The sequence below is a fragment of the Thamnophis sirtalis genome, unplaced genomic scaffold (assembly GCF_051295495.1).
Source record: "Thamnophis sirtalis isolate CommonGarterSnake01/CBP01778 unplaced genomic scaffold, rThaSir2_p1.2 scaffold_7, whole genome shotgun sequence".
NCBI lineage: Eukaryota > Metazoa > Chordata > Lepidosauria > Squamata > Natricidae > Thamnophis > Thamnophis sirtalis.
Window position 1 is genome coordinate 71,521,898 of NW_028261387.1, and position 26,960 is coordinate 71,548,857.

General features: G+C 41.5%; 1 protein-coding gene across 2 annotated transcripts in view; it reads left to right on the forward strand.

Annotated features, from left to right (window-relative positions):
- The window catches only part of TOP1 (DNA topoisomerase I), a 60,562-nt gene that overhangs the window by 11,856 nt on the left and 21,746 nt on the right, over positions 1-26,960 (forward strand). For both annotated transcript variants that reach the window (XM_014061858.2, XM_087720376.1), the window contains exons 3-8: positions 17,852-17,948; positions 20,965-21,100; positions 22,093-22,151; positions 22,937-23,014; positions 23,596-23,671; positions 24,028-24,128. In XM_014061858.2, the coding sequence (XP_013917333.1) occupies positions 17,852-17,948; positions 20,965-21,100; positions 22,093-22,151; positions 22,937-23,014; positions 23,596-23,671; positions 24,028-24,128 (547 nt within the window). The remainder of the gene's footprint in view (positions 1-17,851; positions 17,949-20,964; positions 21,101-22,092; positions 22,152-22,936; positions 23,015-23,595; positions 23,672-24,027; positions 24,129-26,960) is intronic.

Sequence of the window (26,960 nt, forward strand, 5' to 3'; positions counted from 1 at the left end):
TCATCCCTGCCTTCCTAGGGTGGCCCTCCCTGCAACAGGCGGGGCCACAGGGGAGGCACTCACATTGCAAGCAAGGATCCCTATTGACACATCAGGTCTTTGGGGTCTTCCTCAGGGGTGGCAACCCCCCCCCCCCACACACACATACAGCTTCCCTGGGATCAGCCCTGCCCACAGAGTTACCACCTCTGGTTTCCCCCACATACAGGTGGGCATGGGTTCCAGCCAGCAACCCCCCACAGGGGTCCCCAATTTTCAAGACATAATGATGCGGGCCCAGCAATGCATGACAGTGGCATTTCAGCAGCCACAAATGCAACCTTAGGTGGCATCCTCTCCTAGGATACCAGAAGGGTTGGAAACCCATGGGGAAGATAGGTCTAGCTCCTCAGCCTCATCACAAGAGGACAGTGACCTGGATTGCGAGGAGGGGGAAGTTGGGGAAGATAAACTATCCGAAGACGAAGGCATGCCCCATCCTAAGCAGGCCTTCATCGGGTTGTTCCAGCCTTCATTGTATAAGTCACTTCAAGGCAAAAGCAGCCGCCAAGTTCGGAAACAGAGCAGCAGAAGCACCACCTCAGCACCAGGGGTTTTCTGCAGAAACCATCTTTGATGAGCAGGCCATTGAGACCAACATGGTGCCAACTCCCAAGGCCTTTCTTGAGTTGGTCAAGCGCCAATGGGCTGCCCCCACAGCGGGGCCCATGCCCATGCCCATATCCACAGACAAGACCTACTTCAATGTGGATCAAGACATGGCCGGGTTGCTATCTCAACCCGCCATTGATGTTCCAGTATTGGCACTGCATACCCGCCTACTCTGCCAGGGGAACCAGAGGAGCCTCTGAAGTTGGAAGACAAGAAGGCGGACCTCACCCTCCAAAGGGGGCAACTACCACTGCCTCATTCTTCAGCAGGTCTTCTCTATTCTGACTGTAGATACTGCAGCAACGTATCCCCATTACCGAGGTCAGAGCGCACCAAGACATCAATAAGCTGGTGGCGGCCATCCAATTTTCGGCGGATGCCACCTTGTTCGCAGCCAGGTTTGCTTCCAGGGCGATTGCTTCAACCATTGCATCTCGTAGGTTGCTGAAGCTGAGACAGTGGCAAGCGGATGTTCGCCACAAGTGGTGCCTGTGATCTGCTCCTTTCACAGGAAATGCTCTTTTTGGCGCAGCTCTGGACCCCTACCTGGTCGAGAATAAGGACAAAAGGAAGGTGCTTCCCACAGCCCCAAAGAAGGGACAGTTCAGGACAGCGCCTTACTCCAGATGGCCCTACTCCCAGGGACAAGACTTTGGGTCCTTCTTCAGGGTGGTCCGCGTGGCCCTAGAACAATTCCACCACTGTCAAAGACAGGCACATTCTAGTCCTCACAGACAACATCGCAACCAAAGCCCACTTAAACAGACAGGGGGGGGGACCAAATCACAGGCCCTTATGCGGAAGGCCAAAAGGCTGGGTCAGTGGGCCGAAAGGAATATTCTCTCTGTAAGGACAGAACATATAGCGGGGGTGGACAACACCAGAGCTGATTGACTCAGCCGGGCAGAAGTGGACAACTCGGAGTGGAAGTTGCATCTGGCCATCTTCAGAGAGGTGATGGACCGCTTCGGTCATCCGGAGGTTGACCTATTTGCCACCCCCCACAGCTCCCAAGGTTCTACTCCAGGTACCAGACCCAGGGGGCAGAGGGGGACGGAGGACTGCTCTATGCATACCCACCCTTGCCTCTGATTCCCAGGGTCATTCAAAAAATTCTTCGGGAGGGGGTGAAGGTGGCCCTGGTTTGCAGACCTCCAATTGCTCTTGATGGACAAAGTTTGGAGGATCCCCCGGAAAGGATCTCCCTCAGGCAGGGGTCACTGGAGCACCCGGAACCCCAATGGCTCCAGTTGACCACTTGGAGGTTGAGCGGAGCATCTTGAGGGAGGAAAGATTCTCCCCCAAGTAATAGAAACTATCCAGGCCATCCGGAGACTCTCCACGGAGCACATTTACAGCGCGACCTGGCGGGCCTTTTCCACATGGTGTAACTCCTGGGAACAGGACCCAGTGAGAGCCACGGTGCCCTTAGTGCTGGAATTTCTCCAGGCAGGCCTGGACAGGGGGTTAGCTCTCAACACGATTAGGAGACAAATCTCGGCCATCTCATCTGTGCTTCTGTGCGGTAGAGCCCAGACACTCACTCAACAACCTTTGGTAAGGCAGTTTCTAAAGGGGGCGTCCAACTTCAAGCCACCCACGGTACACAGTTACCCGGACTTGCACAAGGTGCTGGACGCTCTGACGGGGGCCCCATTTGAGCCATTGTGAACAGTGTCACTAAAGTTTTTAACCCTTAAGGTGGTGTTTCTAGTGGCCATCACATCCGCCAGATGGATATCAACTGCAAGCCCTGTCCGCTAAGGAGGACCTCTGCATCTTTCACCAGGACAGAGTGGTGTTGCGGTTGGATCCCTCCTTCATACCTAAGGTGTGTTCATGCTTCCACAGGTTGCAAGAGCTGATTTTGCCCAATTTTTGTCTGGACCCTTCTTGCCCGCTAGAGAGGAAGCGGTACACCTAGACATAAGGAGGTCTCTGAAAATTTACCTCAGAAGAACCCAACCGAATAGAAAGTCCAAGGCCCTGTTTGTCTCATTCCAACTGGAGTCTCTGGGCAAGAAGGTGACCTCCACCACCATAGGCAGGTGCTTGAGGACCTGCATTGCTACGGCCTACCAGTCCCAGGGCATACAGTCACCGAGCCCCATCACAGCACACTCCACATGAAGTGTGGCCACCACGGCAGTCTGTGCAACGCAGGCCTCATTGACAGAGATATGTAGGGCAGCCACATGGTCTTCCCCCTCACCCTTTGTGAGGAACTACAAATTGGATTCCTTTGCCTTGGCGGAGGCTTCGTTTGGTCGCAGGGTATTACTGGCGGTTCATAGAGCAAGGGACACACACCACCAGGCTTAGTGTGGCCAGGGGCCCTCAGTAGGTTACCCTCCCTAGGGATGTGTTAGCTTTGATACGTCCCATCCTGGATACTCCTCCCTTCACTATGGAGAAAGGGTGTTGGTACTTACCTGATACGCCTCATCTCATAGTGGGGGAGGAGTAGCCAGACCCTGCCTGTCATGGTAATGTAACATGTATTATGATGGATATTGCACTAATATGTTCAAGTTACAATTCAATTAGAAGTTTGAAACCTTAACAAGGTCTGGAGTGGATGGTACAATGAGTCGGATAGAGTTCTTCACCGATAACTGGGCGGAGCCTGGTGGACCAAGGGCGTATACCAAGAGCTTATCTGACTCAGTCCAATCAATGAGAGTATAAGGTCAACCCATCCTGGCTAGTCCTCCCCCACTATGAGAAGAGGCGTATCAGATAATACCAATGCCCTTTTTCAGTGGAGGGGGGCCAGAGGGGATAGTCCTATCAGGCCATCATTGGCTCCACAGCCTGATGACTGTGTACAAGAGGAGGAGGAGGATTCCTTTGTTAGAGACATGCAGCAGCTTCCAGCAAGCATTCAGAGGTTTATCTCCTACAATTTCACATGGAATTTCTGCTGGGTTACAGAAGGAGTCTATGTGACCCGCAATGGTGGCAAAGGTCCTGGGGGGGTGCCATTGCTCATGCCATGCTGAGGCCTCCCCCTTGGAAGTATGCCAGCCTGTTTCTCCTTCTCTAGTTAGCAAAGTTTCCATGGTGGGGGATCAGATTCAGAGAGAAGTAGACATGTCTGATGATGAGGATCCTTCAAAGCCTGAGGCACTATCATTCTTCAGTTTGCTTCCTCCGGATTTGTTCAAATCACTGCTGTGCAAGGCCAGAGCCATAGCGCAACTGAGTGAGATGGAGGGCGCCAAGGAGGGTGGTCCGGAGAAAAAGCAGAGGATTGAGTTTACTCAGAGCCTCCTCCAGTGAAGGAAGACATCCCTGCCCCTAAGTTCAGCCGCACGGCAATCCTTTGGCTACAACAGATGCAGGAACGGATTCCGCCTGAGGAGGTGCATACTCATCAGGATCTCAACAAGCTGGTTGCTGTTGCACAATTCTCTGCAGACGCCACTCTGTATGCCATGAAGTATGCCTCATGGGCGATGGCGGCCTCTGTGACCTCCCGACGTCTCCTGTGGCTGAGGGGGTGGCAAGCAGAGAACAAGGCGAAGTGGCATCTGGCATCATCACCTTATTCCGGGGGATCCCTTTTCGGTACCCCATTTGACCCGATCCTCGTTGAGGACAAGAACAAAAAGAAGATCATGCCCATGCCCACAAAGAAGTTGGAGCAAAAATCTGCACCTTATTTTCGGAAGCAGTCCTCTATCATCAGTCAAATCAGGATGCTCAACACAGCAGGTATTTTCCGAGATCAGATAGGCAGTTGGATAGGCACTACACCAGGGATAGGCCTAGGTTCCAACCCCAGGGGAAAAGGCCCTTTTGGGCGGGGAGGTGGCCATCCCTACCGCCGGGACAGATAGGTCAATAGCAACCCCACCCATAGGTGGCAGGCTGCTTCTGTTTGCCGATGCCTGGGCTGAGATTACCACTGACACCTGGGTTCTGAACACCATCAGATTTGGCTTGCGCCTAGAGTTTCTCTCCATTCCACCGAACCACTTTCGGATGTTTTCGGTCGCCAGGAGGAAGGATAAGCGCTCTCATGAGGCAGGCAATCCGACACCTAGAGATTAGGGCAGTGGAACCGGTTCCACTAGACCAAGTGGGATCAGGTTTCTATTCCAACCTTTTTGTCGTTCCAAAGAGTTCGGGGGGATGGAGGGCGATTCTGGATCTAAACTGCTAAATTTTCATTTAGTCTATAGGAGATTCAAGATGGCATCCCTTAAAGCCATCTTGGCGGGGGTGAGGCGCAAAGAGTTCATGGCCTCCATCGACCTGATGGAGGCTTACCTCCATATCCCCATCTTCCCTGGCCATCGTAAGTATCTCAGGTTCTCCTATTTTGGCTAGGCACTATCAGTACAGGGCCTTACTGTTTGATTTGCCTTCAGCGCCTCGGACCTTCTCCAAGGTCCTAGCCGTGGTGGCGGCTTCCCTCCGTGAGCGCTCGTTTGAGTGGGTGAGGGAGGATATTTCATTGGTGGTATCCACACTACAGCAGTTAGGTTTTTTGGTTAACCTGGATAAGAGTTCCCTCGTTCCCTCCACCAAGATTCATCACCTGAGTTCCATCATAGATTCCAGGCTGGGGAAGGTGTTCCGGTCCCACGACCGTAAAGTTAGTTTGTTAGCCTTAGTTAGACAAGTTAGAAGTCAACATTTTGTTCCTGTAGTGGTGCTCTCCAGCTTGCTGGGGAAATTCATTTCCTGCATAGGGCTGGTCTTCACGTGAGGCTGCTCCAGTGGCATCTCCTGCCACATTAGAGGTTCAACTCCAGCAATTCCGAGGAAAAGGTTCCAGTGACACCACAGGTGCAGCTGTCATTGGCTCTCCCCAGCGCTACACGAGGGCTGCGAGTTCAGGGAGCTGGAGCCCCTCATCCTGACAACGGATGCCAGCTTGTAAGGGTGGGGAGCTCTCTTGGAGTCCCTGATGGCGCAGGGGCGTTGGACTTGGCTGGACCTCCAACACAATATAAATTGGCTGGAACTGCAAGTGATTCATTTGGCATTATGGCACTTCAAGGACCATGTTTGGGATCGAGACGTCTTGGTGCTGACCGACAACGTAGCAGTGAAGGCCTATGACAACCGATAGCGCAGCACACACTCCAGGGCTCTTTGAACCGAGGTGATGGCACTCGGCACCTAGGCAGAGAAGAATCTTCGATCGGTCAGGGCGGAGCACATCACAGGAGTGAACAACCATCAAGCCGACTGGCTCAGTCGGTCCACGGTCAATCACGGAGAGTGGAGCCTTTCTCTGAAACTGTTCCAGGCCATGTGCTCCGGGTTTGACCATCTGGAGATGGACCTGTTTGCCACACCGCAGAACTCTCAGGTGGATCTGTTCTTCTCTCAGTTCCCAGCTTGGGGGACAGAGGGAGTCAACGTGCTTCGGATTCCATGGCCTGAGGGCCTGCTCTATACCTCCCCTTCCCCTTCTCCCTGGGATAGTTTGGGAAGTGATATCAGAGAGGGCAGAGCTCATATTAGTGGCTCCCTACTGGCCGAGTCAGGCGTGGTTTGCGGACCTAATGTGCGTGTCAGTGTCACACCCGTGGAGGATTCCGGGGAGGGATATGGACCTCAGGCAGGGGAACCTGGTGGATCTCGAGCCACAGTGGCTGCAGTTAGCCGTGTGGAGATTGAGCGGGAGTGCCTGAGGGCCGCCCAGCTTTCACAGAGGGTGATCTCCACAATTGAGGCTTCATGCAAGGGTTCCACCACTAGGATTTATGATTCCACCTGGGTCTTTGCAGAGTGGTGCCGGGTCTTGGGAGCAAATCCCCGTGAGGCTTCTGAACCGCACATCTTGGAGTTCCTCCAAGATGGATTGGATAGGGGGCTCTCACGTGGCACTTTCAGGAGACAGGTGGCGGACCTCTCCACGATCATTCGGGGAGAGGGGCTCCTTCCACATTCCCAGGTTCTGCTAACTAAGAGGTTCCTGAAGGGTGCAGGGAATCTCCGTCCCCCGGTAGTTCACAGGTTTCCAACATGGAGCCTCACTACGGTTCTCCAAGCTATGACAGGAGCACCATTCGAACCTCTGAGGACGGTTGACCTGAGCACAGAGGCGTGGCTTCAATTTTAACTCTGTCTCGAGGCCAATTGGACATCACAATACCCAATCCTGGCTAATGCAAAACCTTCTAAAACAACAGTTCAGATAAGACCAACTGTCAGTCCAAAATAGGATAATATTATAGTAAAACATTAAACATTTCCTTTAATTTTAGACATAAATTTAGGGCTTATTAAGGAGAACGTAAGGGACACGGTGGCTCAGTGGCTAAGACACTGAGCTTGTCGATCAGAAAGATCAGCAGTTTGGCGATTCGAATCCCTAGCGCTGCATAATGGAGTGAGCTCCTGTTACTTGTCCCAGCTTCTGCCAACTTAGCAGTTCAAAACCATGTAAAAATGCAAGTAGAAAAATAGGGACCAACTTTGGTGGGAAGGTAACAGTGTTCCATGCTTTTTTGGCATTTAGTCATGCTGGCCACATGACCATGGAGATGTCTTTGGACCAGTCACTGGCTCTACATAATATTATTTATTGTATCAGATTGTTACAGTTGTAGTACACAAATCATTGTGAAATGTAACTGTCGTATGTAAGATAACATTTCTTTTCCTCTTTAGGGAATACTGGCATTAATGGAAGAAAAAAATATTTTTTCCCTCATGACTTTAAAATTTCTTGCAAATTTACATTTCTGTTTATATGTTATTTTGGGGCACAAAATGTGTGCCAAGCCATCTGTCACCTGCCACAACACAAAGATGCATAGTGGACTAATTAGGACAGTATATGGAGATGCTTATTGCTGTCCACTTTCTGCTCCTTTGTTGTAGAAATGTCTGTGATCAGGACAAGAATCCTTTCTTATATTTAGAGGAGTTAACAAAGCATCACCGTTGTGGCTTCAACAATCCAGATGTATTTCCTCTTTTTCTGTACTGCTCTGCCATGAAAATAAATACAATGGGGTTGTTTGGCTCTTCTTCAGGGAAGTTGTAGTATTATTATATGCATGTAACATATTCATTACATGATTTCTGAATAGATAGAGATCACAAAACAAACTTTGAAGTACAAAACAGAAGTCAGGTCAAAACTAGTTTTAAAAATATAGTATTCTTCATCTCATTAACCCTTCACAAGTTTGGCATTTGTTTCCATATCCTAAGCTAAAACATTTATTTATATAGTGACAAGCTTTTTCAAAAGATGAAAGTTGTCCTGGTGTCTCATGATTTCATGATGGAATAAATGGTGGAGTAATGTGTCTCCCATTTATGCTTTGTGACATTGGAATAGTCAATAATTTCTTAAGCACATCTGTAGATAAGAACACTGATACAATACTAAGGAATTATCTGAGAATAAATATCTCAGTATCCTGAACTGCACTTATTCCAGTTATGGAATTGCTTTCCATCTATTAATGAGAACTTCACACCTAAAATGTAGTTTAAAACGTCTCTCACTGGATTTTAGTCATTTTCTTGGTGCATTGTCAGCATAAAATGTGAAAATTGCAATGAATGTGCAACATGATTCACAATAATTTTTCTGTTTAATTTTATTTTAAAATAATTGTGCTGATAAATCTTGGCAGATTACTATGCTGTTGGCCTCCAAAAATTCTCCTTATTTTAGTGAGAATGTTAGTTCAGCTAAAGCATAATTCTTAACAAGAAGTCTGCCAATTTTAGTTAAACTTTTCTTTTTTATAATTCTAGCCAGAAAAGAATTTACATAACTGTTAGTTAAATCTTTGAAAACTGCTGCTTTTGAAAATTAATATCCTGATAGCTTTGCATAAAACATTAAGAAAAGAAAAACATCAGAGTATATGAAAAAGAGTGATAATACCATTCTATTGCACTTACAGTTCCACTGATTTGACAGAGTGAAAGCATAACTTGGCAAAACAGTTCACTCAGAAATTAGCTACATTAAGTGCTGAAATGCATCCTTGAAGATGTGTATACTCAATCCTATGCATATGTTCTCATTATGTAAACTAGTAGTTTATAAAATTACTATAGTGAGAGCTGTTCTTTTCATTAAATGCTTGGAATGAAAAGGGGAACCTGAAACATTGTACCAGGTTTTGGAATCAGCACTATTACAACCTTCTAGTTTCCAAAATGTTCTTTGTTAAGAATGAATACATGCAATTCTGACTAATGAATTCCAGAGTACATGAAAAGATCTGAACAGCTGCAGTACTCACCAAACTACTTGAAAACATATGCAAGGAATGTTTTTTGTATTACGGTAAGATCAAGGCACTATTGTGTATTACACATACAAAATATTTTATTCCAGATATGACTTGTTTTGACTGTAACATATCTGTTTTAATAGAATGAATTAAGATACCAAATTCTGGTTAAGTTATACTATATCTTAATCTTAAAGTTGCTTCATCCTGTTCCCTGATAACATTTCACTGTGGCAAGATCTGTCTTGGGCTTACACATAGCAAAAGAAGATGTCTGATCTGTCTGGATGTGATTCTTGCGGAATGAACTAGCAGTCTTATCTAAGCAAGCCCTTTGTATCCATTACAATGGTAGAATTTTTCTTGGAGATAAAGTTATTGTTAAAGGCTAAAAGGACTGATAAAAAATTACTGACATCAATGGAATTATAAGATTCTTTCGAAATATTTTGGCAAGCTACATTTTAAGGGCAAATAAAGTTTTCTGTGGGCTGCTCTACCCATTTTCATTTTAATCTGAATGTTATAAAACACTTTTTATCCATTGAAATGTACGTTAAGTCAAGGACTGAAATTCTACCCATTTTTGATAGATTTGTTTAATAAATTATTATAAATATTGATTATACTTGTTCTAAGTAATTCCTGGTACACAATATCATTAGTAATACTTTATTAATATAGTATATTAATATTAAATCTTGCAGGCCCAATTGGCAAACAAAAGCTTAGGTTTGAAACATGCAGAAGAGGTCTTTATCCTGCAGTAGTTAGACAGTGGCTAAGATGATGATGATGATGACGACAATGACAACTATATATTAATTTATTCATACAAGCCCTGTAAAGAGGCCTTAATTTTTTATTCTATGTACAGGAATAATAATCTGTATCCTACATCATTATACCACATGTGGACATTGTGGGAAAAAGCCAAAAACAATTGTTTTGTAGAATATTAAATTTATAACGTTTGTAGTTTTATCTTTTCCTTTTATTGTTTACCTAATGTGTATAATGGGATACAGACACAAATATTTCTGTAATAGAGCAACAAACAAATTAACATCATTCACTCCCACCCAGTTACATGACAACACCCCCCCCCCAGCCATGTCTACCCAGGTTTTGTGGCTCCCTGTGTTTTCTTTTCTATGGGAAATGAGTATCTCCCTCTGTGTTCCTTCCTCTCATACCTTTCTCTCCTTTTTCTTTTTCTCATCTCCCTTCCTCACATCTTTCTCTCATCTCTGTCTTTCTTTTTATCTCTATCTCCCAATCCCTTTCTCTCATTTCTTTTTCTTTCTCTCTCTTTTTCTCTGTCTCCCCCTCCCTCCTCCTCATCTCTCTCTTTTTCTCTCTTATCTCTCTCTCATCCCCCCTCTCCCTCACCTCTTTCTCTCTCTCTCTCTTTCTCCCCCTCCTTTCTCTGTGGCTCGCTCCCTCCCTGTCACTGTGTCTCTTCTCACTCTCTCGGAAAACCCTGTGTGCTCTCCTTGGGGCTTTTCACTACCCATTTTTCTTCCTTCCTTTTGGAAATCCTGGCTGGCTGAGGAATGAGCACAACTGTGGTGGAGGCTTCCCTCCCCCTTCATTGCGCACCCTCCCAGCCCCGCCACAGCCAGCCAGGAGGTCTTGAGCAGCAAGGAGAGCATGCAGGGCTTTCCGAGAGAGTGAGAAGAGACGCAGAGACAGGGAGCGAGATATAGACACACACACACACTCACATACAAACACACAGAGGGAGACTGACTGATGGGTGATGTCTTTAGTGATGGCCGAATCTGTCCCCCCCACCCCCCGCTTTTTCTTTCACTGCCTGACTGGTGGGAAAAGGCAGGCGGCTACTTGGGTTTGTTAGTGCTGGACACACAACCTGCTCTCCACTCCAGGAGAGTGTGTGTTTCCAGGGGCGAGTGGGGCAGGGAATGATCTCCAGTAGGAGGGGATCCAGTCCCCCTCATTGTAAAGCGTGCTTTTGCTATGCTGCGCAAGGCACTGCGAGAGCAGCAGGTGGACCATGGAGGGGATATTAGATCTTCCCCACACCAAAGGAAGACCAGCCAGGCTTCTCCTACCCTTCCCCCTGCTCTCTTCCCCCCACTCAATCTTACTTCAGGACAGAGAAGTGTGTTCTGGAAATGGGTGTGTCTTGTAACCCTCTGGCACTTACCCGCAACTCTCAGTGCTCGAGACCCAGCTTGCTGAGGGAGAGAGCAGCCCTGATGCCTCTGCTCCCCCCCCCAATTATTCCAGCCATCGCTACCTGGGGAAGGCACAGGAAACAAAGCGGTGTGTTTCAAAGGCGGCCTACAGCATTCCACTGCAAGAACCAGGCCACACTCTCCACTGTCCCAACTCTCACCAATGGTGACGGGCCTTTAATTCCTTCCCCTCCGCTGGGCTGTTGTGCTAGGCACTTGACAAGGGAAAGCGCTTCCCCACGCCGCCCCCTTCTTTCTGTTAGCCCTGCCCACAAGGGAGGAGGAAGGACAAGCTTGGGGGATGGCTGGGCCAACTTCCCTTGTATTACTTGATCCTAATCTACTTTTTTAAAAATATAGAACAGTGATGGCAAACCTTTTTCCCCTTGGGTGCCAAAAGCACACGCTCGCATGCCCACCCCATAACTCATTTTTCGACTTCTGGTAGGTCCGCTTTTTGCCCTCCCCAGGCTCCAGAGGCTTTCTAAGGCAAAAACTGCCTCCCCCTCCTTCAGTCCCTCTGGAGGCCAGAAACTGCCCATTTTCTGGCTTCCGGTTTACATGTTGGGTCATTTTTTCCCCTCCAGAGGCTTCACTGAAGCCTCCTAAAGCCTCTGGAGGGCAAAAACCGCCCCATAGCACAAACCGGAATTTCAGGAACAGACGTCCAGGTTGCCCGTAGGGCTATTTTTTGAAAAACGGCCACACATGAAGGCTAAAATCAGCGCATGCTGGAGCTGACAGTGCAATGCCTTGTGTGCCCTTAGAAATGGGTCTGTGTACCACCTGTGGCACACATGCCATAGGTTCTCCATCACATAGAAGAACAGGGTTGGAAGTGACCTTGAAGGTCTTCTAGTCCAACCTCCAGCTCAGGCAGGAAACTGTACCCGTGATGGCAAACCTATGGCACATGTGCCAGAGGTGGCACACAGAGCCCTCTCTCTGGGCATGCGCGCTGTCTCCAGCTGCTCTTCTAGTTTCTAGCATGTGTGCTGGCCAGCTACTCTTCACATGTGCCGGAGCACTGGAAACCCAAAGAACAGTTGGCCAGCACGCATGCGTGTGCTGGAAACCAGAAGACCAGGTATTCAAGTTTCTGGGGCTCCGGCGCACACAAAGACCAGCTGGCCGCCACGCATGCATGGACCGGAAATCAAAAGACCACATGGTCTTTGAGTTTCCGGGGCTCTGGCATACACAAAGATGAGCACGTGTGTTCCGGTTAGGGTACTTGGTGCCAAAAGGATTTGCCATTACTGCCCTATACCATTTCAGACAAATGATTGTCCAATCTCTTAAGAACTCCCAGTGTTAGAGCATTCATAACTTCTGGAGGCAAGTTGTTCCATTGATTAATTGTTCTGTCTGTCAGGAAATTTCTTCTTAGTTCTAGGTTGTTTCCCTCCTGGATTAGTTTCTATCCATTATTCCTTGTCCTTCCCTTGGGTGCTTTGGAGAATAGCTTGACTCTTTCTTTGTGGCAACACCTAAGATACTGGAACACTGCTATTATGTAACCCCTATTCCTTCTTTTCATTAAACTCGACATACCCAATTTCAGCAACTGTTGTTTATATGTTTTAGCTTCCAGTCCTCTAATCATTTTGTTGCTCTCCTTTGCACTCTTTCTAGAGTCTCAACATCTTTTTTACAATGTGGTGACCAAAACTGGATGCAGTATTCAAGTGGTAGCTTTAGAGGACCTCCTAGCTTTAAAAGAGAATGAATTATTGTCTATTGACTACTGACTATGTGTGTTCTTCTCCAGAAGAACTAGCAGTATGAAATTAGTGTGTTTATTCTTGAATGCTAAAATCTGTATTAAACAATCCTAGAGTCATTCCCATATTTTACCAAGTGTAGGTTTAAGAGAGATGTAGGGAGGCATATATAAGACATTGTTGCATATCTGGCTATTCCTAAGCTAAGAAAGGCTGAAAGTCAACCATCTCTCAATAATATTGTAAGCACAGTCCATCTCCTTACAAATCTTTACAGAGATAATTTAAGCAGATATATGCTGGCATCACTTTGATGTTCCAAATCGGTTACCTCTGGAGAATAATAATTTGAAGTCTCTGAATGGATTGTTTCTGAAGCTATAAAATTAATTGTACCATCTCTAAAACCCTGCCTAGCAATTGAGTCTTTGAATCATTTGTTTTAAATAGTAACTTACATAGGACATTTTTTAAAAAATGTTCCCTCCCCCCTCCCTCCCTCTCTCTCTCTATCTATCTATATCTATCTATCTATCTATCTATCTATCTATCTATCTATCTATCTATCTATCTATCTATCTATCTATCATCTGTCTATAAAAAGAATGCTTTATGAAGTGTAAATTTGATTTCTAATAAGTAGCTGATGATACTCATAGCTGCACCTTCCAACAAAAGTGTATAAAAGGATAGATAGCAGGTGTGTTCTAAATTATCAGCTGGCCCAAAAGAAAAGCTCTCTTGAATACTTTATGAATAATTTATCTGGAACAAAAGAGAAATGAAAATTACACACAGGCTGAAGGTTGATGGAACATTTCTTTATAATTGTAATGCGACTTTGAGGATTGGTTGGGAAAAAACCCCCAGAAAATATAGCTACATTTCAGTGTAACACTAAATCATGATTTTCCCAAGTTTTTGACTCCAATTGCTCCTATCCAGACTGCCCAAAGATTTTAAATAGCGAACAGTAGCAGAAAATATCTGAAAGTGGCCAGCATGCCTACTTTCTTCCTAAAATAGTATTTAGCAGCATGAGGGAAAAAAATACTTATCCCACTCATCTTTTCTTCCACAGTTAAATCCATGGCTTGTTTAGTCTAAAAGGGAATTGTGTGTTCATTTGTGAGCCTTCAAATCAAGGTTGATTCCTGCAGACTATCTGGACAAGTCCCTGCAGTTTTCTTGGCAAGATTTCAGAACTGATTTGTCCTTGCCTCCTTCCTCGCATTTTAAGAGAGTGACTGGCCCAAGGTCACCTCATTCATTTTGTGCCTAAGGCAGGAATAGAATTGTCTCCCAGTTTCTAGCCTGTCTTAACTACTACACCAGATTGATTCTCAAAAGGAAATTGTGACCATCTGTAATTAGGTTGAAGAAATAACTTTTGTATGGTCACAGGAAGTGATTAAACAATTCTGTGCTAAATTGTGTTAAGTAAAACCTAGTAGAAGATAAATGGGATCTTGATCCCCTTTTTCATTCTTAACTATTCATGTATTCATGTATTCATTTGCTATTAAAAATCCAATGAGTTTATCTTTGTGCAAATATTTTCACAGAATAGGAAAGACTACTTTTTCCATTGTCTTCCAAAGGGAAAACACCAATTATGAAACAATATTGAAATTAGTACAGGTATATTTTTATTACCATATTTTTCAGAGTATAAGATGCACCAAGGTTTTGAAGAGGATTTAAAAAAAAAAGTAGGTAGGAAGATAGATGGATAGAGAGGGAGATAAAGAGAGAGAAATACAGTAGGTAAGTAGGGAGAGAGAGAGAATAGTTAGGTAGGTAGATAAAGGGATAGAGAGAAAAATAGATAGAGAAATACAGTAGATAGGTAGGGAGAGAAATAGGTAGGTAGGTTAGGTAGGTAGGTAGGTAGATAAAGGGATAGAGAGAGAGAAATAGAGAGTAGGTAGGTAGAGGGATAGAGAGAGGGAGGAATACAGTAGGTAGGAAGAGAAGAGAGAAAGGATAGGTAGGTATGTAGAGGGATAGAGAGAAATAAAGTAGGTAGGTAGGGAAAGAGAGGGGAGGGAGAAATACAGTAGGTAGGGAGAGAGAGAGTAGGTAGGTAGATAAAAGGGATAGAGAGAAAAAATACAGTAGGTAGATAGGGAGAGAGAGAGAGTAGGTAGGTGGCAGGTAGGTAGATGTTTCCAGGTGTATTTATCCATGTGTTGGAGAAGGAAATCGCTGACAATCTCCAGCACCTAACTTTGTTTCTACTGGCACAGCACTTGATCAAAGTAATTTGCGAAAACAGACCCATTTTTTTTCAAATGAAAGGCATGCATAACCATATGGAGACTTATAGAGTGCTGCTGGGGGCAGCAGCATGGACTATATGGTTGGGACCGACTATACATCCAGAAAAAATATCATTCCAAAAGGCAGATTTCCCATACAGAAGGCATATTGGGTCTCATAAGCATGTCCTTATTGTCAGGATGTGCAAAACAGGCAGATACCTTTCAATCAAAGATTTTGTCCTGTGCTCACCAAAGTGAACGTTGTAGGTGAACGCCAGCACTTTAAATTGCACTTGTAAGTCTGTTGGGAGGCATTGTACCAGAGTAGAAATGGGGGAGCTGGGAGGAAGTACATCCACCTGGATTCTGTAGTGCCTTCCTGTGCACTCCTCCTGTGCTCCATATCACCTGTTTGTGGCACCTGCCTGCCTGCCTGCTTGCTTTTCAAAGTGCCTGCTTGTGGCACCTGCCCATCTACCTACAGCTTTTGCCAGCCTACTTGCCTAGGACTCTTCCCATGTCATGGTCCTCGTAAAATGATTCACAGTCCCAGAGTTACAGTGACAGCCAGGATCACTGGGATTACCATCATTCAGCAATGTGTTCATGTGACATCACACTTTATGATTGTATTGTTTAGCATATCCAATAACAACAGGGACATTTGAATTGTCTTAAAGTATTTTACCTACATTTTGTACAAAGAACTTTTGGAAAAGTGTTTTGTGTAATGAAGGAAAAAGTTTTTCTAATTCTTAAGGTTTTTATTTTAATTTTTAAAAAACTTAAAAGCAAATATTCTTATATAGACACTAGAAAATTAGCTTTAATTATCTGTGATATATAAATGTATTTCATTGCCCTCCAGTTAACAACACAATCCTATACATATTCATTGAAAAGTTAAATTCTAATGGTTTGCTGGGATTTGTTCTCTGGAAAATGTATAAAATTGCCTTCTAATTACAGACTTATCTTAGCTAAGCCTGTAGCTAAGCATAGAGTATAAAAATTAAATCATTGCTTATTCTTTTCATATCTACCCACCTCTACCTCATTTTACTCTGTAAATCTTATATGGCTCAATTGCAATAATAGAAATAAATCCTAGGTTTTTATCTTGTGCTGTGAAGATTACTATATAATTACATTCCTAGTTTATTAATTCAAACATGAAAATGGAGTAGAGATACTAGTATATTTAGGAAACCAAGCAAAGTAACATGGTTTAGTGAAAACAAATTTGCTGCATTAACAGAAGATTTAAAAAGTCATGTTGAACACCAATACTTCCTTATGCCTCCTTATGGCTAAATTAACAATGTGTTAGAAATTATTTTGTTAAATGATCTAGCCTCACCATACTTTATTGAGTGGTGATTCCAAAGCAAGTTTCATCTGGAGTGTTTTGATTCATTGGAAAAATCAACTAGTCAAATGGATATAGCATGAATAATGCTCAAAATTGTAGCATAGCTAGATTTCATCCCCCCCCCCCCATCTGCATATACAAAATAGATTAGGAAGCAGTTGCTAAGAGAATAGTGGGATTCTGAGGATAACAGTTTCCTAGCCCCAGGTTTATGGGAGATCAGTTTTCATTAAGGACATGTGGTACTCTTGAGAAAGTCAGAATTTCATTTTAATCTGTTTGGCAAAGCAATTGCAATGTCAAAAAGAGAAAAATGCTGTGAATTCCAATGAAAGTTACAATTATTTAAAACATTAAAGAGAACATCTAAAAGAAATATTGGTCAAAGGGATGTTAATAATAACAGAGATACTTAATTCTCCAATCCCCAGGACTTGAAGTGAAGCTAGGTTCATCACTTTGGACTTTCCAAAGGACCTTTGAATGTCTTGAGGGTCCTTTGGAAAATCAAAAGCTTCACTTTAGACACCTAGAGCCTACCTCTAGCCAATGAAACCCATAACATGTTTTTTCTACTATTTCTGGTGTACAGGCAGATACAATTGAGGAGAAGCAGTTCCTCAGATAACTGGTCATATACTATGTAGGATTTTAATACTCAAAACCAGCATCTTGAATTGACCTGGAAACAGACTGGTAACCAATTCAGTCTCTTGTCCCTATGCAGAATAAAAAATGCTGACTTGCACACTACTAGGTATAGCCAGAGAGAGAGACAGTTTGCCACAGTTGAAGATTGGACAAGGCATATCTAAGTGCCAAGCTATTGTTGATTTTATAGATTAAGGGCTGTACTTTAATTGTACCCAGAACTGAATTTAGAACCAGTGCAGGACCCTTGGCATTACATGTTCCCAGTTAATACATGAGGTGCTGCATTTTTGACAAGTTTCAATTTCTAGTCTTTTAAGGCACACTTACGTAAATCAATTGCAAGACATAAGTTACTGTAGCTAGGACGTCCTAGATCAGGTAAGGCCAAAAATTACATACCATAGTTGGGCAAAGACCCTCACTAGCCACACAGTCTCTGGCTGCTTTAAACACGAACAAAGAATACTAAAGGGCTTCCAAATTGTAAACCACCTCTATCACGGGGCTTCTTGAGAGACAAATCTGGTGTCAGTGAAAAAACCCTGATGTGCAAATAGCAATTCTGTGTTGCTTTTGTTTAAATTTACCTTTCTCCCATGAAGACCTTTACAATCTCTAGCCACCAAGACAACATTGATAGTATGTGTCTCAGAGCCTGGGGTGGCAATGTCTAATTAGTAGCATCATAGAAATTTAGACAACTGCTTTATTTCCTTGTTTTATTTCTTAATTCCTTTCTTTGCTGTTCTGTTCACAGATTCGCACAAACATAAAGATAAACACAAAGACCGAGAACATCGACACAAAGAGCACAAGAAGGATAAAGACAGAGAAAAATCCAAGTACAGTAATAGGTAAGGTCAAGTGTAAGAAAGAAAAAGAACGCAACCCACACAAGTTTTTTTAAAAATGAAGAAAAATAGAAAAGAAAAAAAGATGCAAAGAAGTGACTTCAATATTCATAGCGGTTATAAATGCAATTATATTTTAACCTCTAAAATTATATCATAGTACCCTTCTTTCTACAACTTCTGACTCCAATCTTAGTGTAGAATTTGCAAAGATATAGTCAATCCTCATTTACTAACTGCAATTGGGATTGGCAACTCTGTTAAGTGTTAAGTGCAACACCATGTGATTGCACCAACTGATGACATCATTCCTGGCTGCAGTTAAGCGACTCAGTATAGGCCGTTAAGCACAATGTCACATGATTGTGACTTGGAACTTCCTGCCAACTTACCCATTGACATGCTTGCTGTAAGATGGCTGTGAAGATCACAAATGACAATCACATGACTGCAGGGATACTGTGATGGCTGCAATGAATTGAAGATGGGTCATATTGTAAGCTTGAATAGCAATAGCAGTTAGACTTATATACCGCTTCATAGGGCTTTCAGCCCTCTTTAAGCAGTTTACAGAGTCAGCATATTGCCCCCAACAACAATCTGGGTCCTCATTTTACCCACCTCGGAAGGATGGAAGGCTGAGTCAACCCTGAGCCAGTGAGATTTGAACAGCCGAACTGCTGAACTGCAATCAGCTGAAACAGCCTGCAGTGCTGCATTTAACCACTGCGCCACCTCGGCTCTTGAATGGTCACTGAATGTGTAGCGAGGACTACCTGCACTTGATTTTGGTCTCTAGACCTTAGAATTTTGAAGTTTACAATATTATTAGATTATTTGGGCCACTAATGATATAGTATATTGCTAATTATGATTGATGGAGGAATACGCAATACTGTTAGATTATTTGGGCCACTAAAGATATAGTATGTTGCTAATTATATATTGGGCACTCTTACGTGTTCCTCCATCAATCATATGTATTTAGACTTTAGGACTGGTCAACCTATATATAGTACAATTCCTAATATTCCAGAAATCATAACCAATAACTTTATAGGTAGCCCCAACATATTGAAAAGGCATCAGGTAGGTAAGATTTGGCCTCCTATCTGTTTAATGTTTTATGCTCATGAAAGAGGAAATTTCAAAATATAGTTGGAAAGAGCCTGGATGTTAATTAGGCTTAAAAGAAAGCAATGTAGCCTTCATGGCATTCTTGATTTTTTTTTTCATTTTTAAATCACACATTGAAAATATATCTTTGGCAAAGGCATTAAAGTAATTATATCTTTTTTCATAATTCCTAAAGCTCAATAGAAATACTTTCAGAAGAAATATTTATATGTCCATTTATAAATTTGTGTGTATGTTAATTTCTATTAAAGAATAAATATATGAAAATAAATATTCAGAGTACTTGCCTTCCTGTGAATCAACACATAGCGTGCCTTTTGGAGCAGAAATGTGGGAATCTTTAGCTTTCATTTTCATTTAAACACTGTGCTTTCATAAATCAGAGGGGAAACATAGCTTACTGACTTGTGCCCTGCACTGTTGCATTTATTTCAGAATGCTGTACTAAGACTTCTGTTAAAAACTACAGAAGCAAAATTTGTCTTTCACAGAATAGAAACTAATTGAACATGTTTTTAATATGGTTTAGTTATAAAATGTCAGATAATATAGTATTTCCTCACAGTTTATATGTTTTATGTAATGTTTATGTAATCGCCTATTTTAGTTTTTTTTTGGGGGGGGGGGTCAAAATATTACTTAGCATATGCTTTGCTTGTGAGTAATTGAATATTTGTTGGAGTCAGGATAATCCAGGGCTGTCAAATTCCCAGCCCATGGGCCGGATGCGTCACACGCTGGCCACACCCACGCCCAGTTTAGTAAAAATGGGGGGGGGGGCGATATGTCACATGACGCCACCATGATGATGTGAATTTGACATCCCTGGTCTAATCACTGTTTTAAAAGAGGCTCAAAAGGAGGCAATTTTTTTAAAATGCAAGTTTGTCTTTGTGCTTATGAAGTGTCTGCTTTCCATATTAATATAAATGATTGGTAACAGCTGAACATTATACATTTTTTTCTATACTGTGAAATTTACTTCTGGATAGGCTATCCAAGAGCTTAGACTTGGCCTTTTCTGGATCTTAATTCAACCGTCATATTTCCATGGTTTGGAAAGCGTAGTCAATTTAACTATGAATTGGGATATGTCTTACTCATTTGTCTTCTCCATAAGCATAATTTTGTACATATTGAACATATGTATTGCTGCTACTAAAATTATGTATGAAAGATTTAAAAAATGAAAGGGAAAATAAAAAGCTCCAGGAGTATAAAGTATCCTAAAAGGATCAGCAGGATTTAAGTAGCATCTAATTTAAATATTAGTGGAAAATGCTATTTTGGGGGTGGGAGAACTCAGTAAAATAGTTGCTGAGAGAATTCCTCTGGAGAAAAGACTGGGGTGCCTTTATTCTCTCTGCACACATTTACTGGGTTTCCCTGGTGAGTAATTAAACAAAGATGTGTTACTGAAATGTTTGTATCGCTATTTTTCTTTAAAGAGAAAGTATTGAGTGATTTAAAGAAACTGAGGGGCACTTGTAGTGTTATAATTGCATTGTTTTCTTTAACTTTACATGCTCCTCACTGAGTTGGGATTACACCATTGAGAATTCCAGTTAGTGTTGTATTGAAGATCATTTTAATTGAGTTACATTAAACAAAGCACACGTATGCCTGCAATTATGTCAGAGAAATCCAGTTACTTGTGAATTTTATTGATTTCTCTTAAGCAGACTGGCTTTACTGTTACTAGAAAAGAAATAGAAAGTTTAAGCTAATGACAACTAGTATTCCTTCCTCTATCAGTATAAACATTGCAATAAATTTTTGAAAGCTTGGCTTTAGATGTTGATAAGACTATTTGGATACTGATAACGCATCATTTTTTTCCAGTTGCCTCTTCTCTGACTGAAACTATTCTTAAATCTTACAGTGAACACAAAGAGTTTTCAGAGAAGAAACACAAAGAGAAGGAGAAAACCAAACATAAAGACGGTAGTTCAGAAAAACATGACAAACACAAAGACAAACACAAAGATAGAGAGAAGGAGAAGCGAAAGGAAGAAAAGGTACAGTATTATGATGGGGATATTACTTTTTTGGATTGTACTTTTGTCAGCCTCTCTATTTTCAGTTTCTAAGGTATCTGATCTGCAGCTCTGGATGCCAAGAAAAAGTTAAGGTCCTGAAGATAAGAAAATGAAATTAAAAATTATGTACAACAACATTGTAGTTGAATATTGTGCTTGTTTGTTTAAAATGTCAGAAGGGGAGAGAATAAAGATAATTATGATAAAAATACATTGTCAAAGAAAAGAAAAAATATATAGAAAGTACTTTTTTAAAAGGTGAAAAAATGGAACAACGAAAAAAATATTTTTCACAGTAAATACAATTCTATTTATACTTATCTAGTGTGATTTCAATTACATCTGTATTTTTAATACAATCATATAATTGTCATGCTTATTTTATCTGCTGCATTTTGTATATATAAGCTCCTTATTTCATAACATTTCTCCATACAAAGTCTACATCAATAGGAGATCCGCTCATGATTGGCAAGTGTCACTAGATATTCAATCCATTAAGTGAAAGGGGCCAAACATTTACCTTTCCAATACTGCAATATTAGTCGTTTGGCCATATTAAGGCCATGGAGAATCCAAATGTATTATCTAGTTTTCAAATTCCAAGTGCTACATATGTAGTTCAAGAGAATATTTTTGTCTGAAAAATTTAACTTTTGTCTCACAATTACATTAAGGTTATCCACTACTTTCTCCCCAAAATTTGTAAGTTTAGAACATTGTAAAAACGTGTTTTAAAAAATAAAAACAAGCATTTACATTCTATTTGAATGTCTTAAGTTTATTAAAATAAGTGCCATGGAAAATAAAAAAGATGCAATGTTTGGAATTAGTCTCACAGATTGAAAAGTTTTGCAGCACATGAAGATGCAAAAGCTTCTGGTGCAAGGTCTTTGGTCAGTCTCATGGGGAGAAAATCTGATGTGGTTTTTTAAAAGCGTAATGACCCAGTTCTCATTTATGTCTTTTAGAGTAAATCATCATCTGGTGAAATGAAAATAAAGAAAGAAAAAGAAAATGGGTTCTCCAGGTAGGCAAGAAGCAACTTTGCATGAACATGCTTTCTAAATTTTTCTTCTTGTCTGAAAAGAATAAAATACGTTTCAAATAGAAATTCTGCTCTATATTATCTGCAAATTAGCACAGGTTTTCACATCGGGTGACATGCACTCCCTTACTAGTATGCTAAATTGGATATAGCCTATTATATCCTGAATCAGAGCATGAGAAAGCTGAAAGATAGCAAAGAACCAATGAAACGACCTGTTCTAAAAAAATATTGGAACAGTGTATCAGATTACCTGAGCTCTCTGCAACGGGGAGAAGCTCCCATTACTTGCCCCAGCTCCTGCCCACACTTAGCAGTTCGAAAGCATGCAAATGCAAGTGGATTAGTACATTGCATTTCAGTGGGGAGGTAACTGCTTTCTGTCCGCCTTTGGTATCTAGCCATGCTGGCCACATGACCATGGAAATTGTTTTCGGACAACAGTGGCGCTCTCGGCCAAGAAACAGATAAGCACCTTGCCCTAGAGTTGGACACGACTGACAGGGGAACTTTTACCCTTTGCTTATGCTCAGAGACTTATGTTTTATTGTTGAGAGGTTTTATTCTCTTGTTCTTTGTCATGAAATTCTTGCAGGATTTTATGTTTCCATTTTAACATTGAATATTGGAAGCGCTTTATTCCAGAGTAGATAGGAATGCAACAATAATGAGTCAGTTCTTGTTGCAGGTAAAATTAGTGAACAAGGTCAGCTTCCAAAATATGTTTTAATGATTTTTTTTTGTAAACGTGTTCCTTCCACATATAGCCCACCATGTATAAAAGAAGAAATAGATGATGATGGCTATTATAAAGAAGATTACAAGAGACCACGAGAGGATGATGAGTGAGTGTTAAATTCAGCTGTCTTTCCAGTTCTGAATCTTGATCACTGAGCTAATTAGCTATATCTCTTTTGATAAGATCAGAACACAAATTTCTACCTGGTCTACAATTCAGAGTACATCAGAGAGTTTTCCAATTGGTGCATTATCATATTATTTTGCAGAAGTTCTCTAGAATTAACTTGACCAATATAAGGAGCAGTGAGGGGCAGTAGTCTGAATCAAGCATTTAAAGCATGAAATGTATGCTGTTTCACAGAAGTAGCATAGATAGATACTTTATATTTATTGTCAGATGCTGGGATAATTTTTATAGTCTTGAAAAAGGCATCTAAAACAACCAATTATTAAACCAACAGTTTAATAACAACCTTATTTTAAGAATGTTTACTTCTCAGAGCTGTTTGCTGAGATGGACAGCCATACATATTGAAGGAAGATAGATGGATGATTGTATGGACAGACAGACAAAAAAGTAACCTTTTGAAATTGAGGCATGGTAATTTTTTCAAGCACTAATATTCAAATAGAACCAATGGAGCTAAAAAGATATGAATTATTTGCAATTATTTTGCAATTTCAGTATTGACTACAAACCTAAGAAGATTAAAACTGAAGATGTAAAAAAATCAAAAAAACGAAAACAGGAAGATGAAGAGGTAATTGTTTACATTTTATTTTATCTTATGGACTGCCAACAATTTATGACAGTGGATCAATGTTAATCCCAGTATAGATTTAAACGTCCCTCTATCAATCTATCATCTATCTATCTATCTATCTATCTATCTATCTATCTATCTATCTATCTATCTATAATTTTTCATAATAATCCTGACATATTAATTTTGATGACTCTTTCTCATAGTCCCAGTGTATAAAACAGCTGATATACTTGCATGCTAAACTTCCTTTTCTATTAGGAATATTTCAGATGGATCTCATATTACACTAATTTTTAAAATGTAAAAGAATCTTACATTGCTATGGTACATTTTCATTTAACCTTTTTTAGGAGATTAAACCGAAGAAAATAAAGAGCAAAGATAAGAAGCCCCCAGAGGGAGAAATGAAAAAGAAAAAAACAAAAAAAGAAGAGGAACAAAAATGGAAATGGTAACACCTACATGCATTTTTATACATGTCCATCATGTAAATTTCTTTAATATTAATATTATGCACAGCATGGAAAAGAAGTAAGAAACAATAAACAGTATGAGACTAGAAAAGGGAAAGGAAATATAGCTAACTTTCTTTTATACCATTCACATTACATTTCTATCTTTGCAAACTACCTAACAATAACATTGTTAAAGCCCGGTTTGTCTACATTTAGGTTACTCCTAGGTAACTCCAGTATGGAGTAACCAAATAAATATGCCATCAGATATTCAGGGAACTCTCTCAGAAACATGGGAGAGAACCATTGGCCAGGTGGCTGGGCCTAGGATTCAAGTGATTACAGCCTAATTTTACAGTTCTAACCCTAACACTGCTCCTACTTGTCCTAATGCGTACAGTGAGTTTTTGTGGTCAAGAGCACTATCTTGATAACTCACATTTTCTCCCTCCTTTTCTGTCTTTTGAAGGTGTGAAGTTATTCTGCTTCCCTTTAATCATCTTTCTTTAGTAGGACTTGTTTTTCATCTTTAAAGCTATGAGTTCATTAATAGCCTTCTCTAAAGAGCCTGTTATTAGCTTCAATCCCGGTTATGAAGTTTGGAGAACTAGAAGCTGTCTCAGTGAGATGAAATCAATGTATTATTCCCCATTATTTTATGAAATCCCTTTATTTTTGATTTACAGAATGTAACACCTTTAAAACAATACAACCAACCCTATCTCTAACTATAACTGAATTATTAGACCCTAAGAGCATTAGTTGGTTAAGAATACTTAGCTTATTTAACATCTGATTAAATTAAGGATGAAAAACTAAATTTGCATATTACCCATTTTCACATACTGAATACTTTGATGTGCGTTTGTTCTTTTTCATTTTTATTTTCTGTTACAAAATAACTTTAGTGTTTGTTTTTAGTTGTTTCCGCCAACCCCGTTCTGAGTGTTTAGAAATAAAATTCCCCAATGAGAGGATTATCAAATGATAAGCAGGTGATAATTTTAAAGAGATTATTTAAACATATTTTAGAATATAAAACTATCAGTTTAATTTTCATTAAGTTTTTTTATTTCAAAAATAATAGCAACTCAAGAATAATGTGTTGGCATTATATTCACGTACCTTATATTTCTTATTCATACTCACAACACATTGTCATGTAACTTGCTGAACTTTAAATATATGCTCCCATTTTCAGTTCTGGGAGCTAAATTATGCCTAGTATTGCTATGGTGTTTGGTTATAAAGATGGATGGGGATATAAAGAACCTGATCAGTCATGATTGGTTGTGGAACAGACCCCTGATTCCTTAGTGTGGACCAAAAAGGAAAGCATTCTTTGTTGCCTTGTTTACTGTCTGTTCCATTTTATTGCTGCTTTTTGAGATGCGATCTGATGTGTTTGTTTTGTAGTGGTGGTTTTTGCTTCTGTCTGAAGCTAATGTATAGTAATTTGAATGTCATTGTGTTTAATGGATGCTTGGGATATATCTATATCTATCTATCTATCTATCTCCCAAGCATCCGTTAAACACAATGACATTCAAATAAATTATGGTGGAAAATAAGTATTTGGTCAATATCAAAAGTTCATCTCAATACTTTGTTATATATCCTTTGTTGGCAGTGACAGAGGTCAAATGTTTTCTGTAAGTTTTCACAAGGTTGGCACACACTGTTGCTGGTATGTTGGCCCATTCCTCCATGCAGATCTCCTCTAGAGCAGTGATGTTTTGGGGCTGTCGCTGGGCAACACGGACTTTCAACTCCCTCCAAAGGTTTTCTGTGGGGTTGAGATCTGAAGACTGGCTAGGCCACTCCAGGACCTTGAAATGCTTCTTACGAAGCCACTCCTTCATTGCCCGGGCGGTGTGTTTGGGATCATTGTCATGCTGAAAGACCCAGCCAAGTTCATCTTCAATGCCCTTGCTGATGGAAGGAGGTTTGCACTCAAAATCTCACGATACATGGCCCCATTCATTCTTTCTTGTACACGGATCATTCGACCTGGTCCCTTTGCAGAGAAACAGCCCCAAAGCATGATGTTGCCACCCCCGTGCTTCACAGTAGGTATGGTGTTCTTTAGATGCAACTCAGCATTCTCTCTCCTCCAAACACGAGTTGTGTTCCTACCAAACAGTTCTACTTTGGTTTCATCTGATCATATGACATTCTCCCAATCTACTTCTGGATCAACCAAATGCTCTCTAGCAAACTTCATACGGGCCCGGACATGCACTGGCTTAAGCAGGGGGACACGTCTGGTACTGCAGAATCTGAGTCCCTGGTGGCGTAGTGTGTTACTGATGGTAGCCTTTGTTACATTGTTCCCAGTTCTCTGCAGGTCATTCACTAGGTCCCCCCGTGTGGTTCTGGGATTTTTGCTCACCGTTCTTGTATCATTTTGACCCCATGGGGTGAGATCTTGCATGGAACCCCAGATTGAGGGAGATAATCAGTGGTCTTGTATGTCTTCCATTTCTAATTATTGCTCCCACAGTTGATTTCTTCACACCAAGCTGCTTGCCTATTGCAGACTCAGTCTTCCCAGCCTGGTGCAGGTCTACAATTTTGTTTCTGGTGTTCTTCACAGCTTTTTGGTCTTCACCATAGTGGAGTTTGGAGTGTGACTGTTTGAGGTTGTGGACAGGTGTCTTTTATACTGCTAACAAGTTCAAACAGGTGCCATTAATACAGGTAATGAGTGGAGGACAGAGGAGCCTCTTAAAGAAGAAGTTACAGGTCTGTGAGAGTCAGAAATCTTGCTTGTTTGCAGGTGACCAAATACTTATTTTCCACCATAATTTGCAAAAAAAATTCTTTCC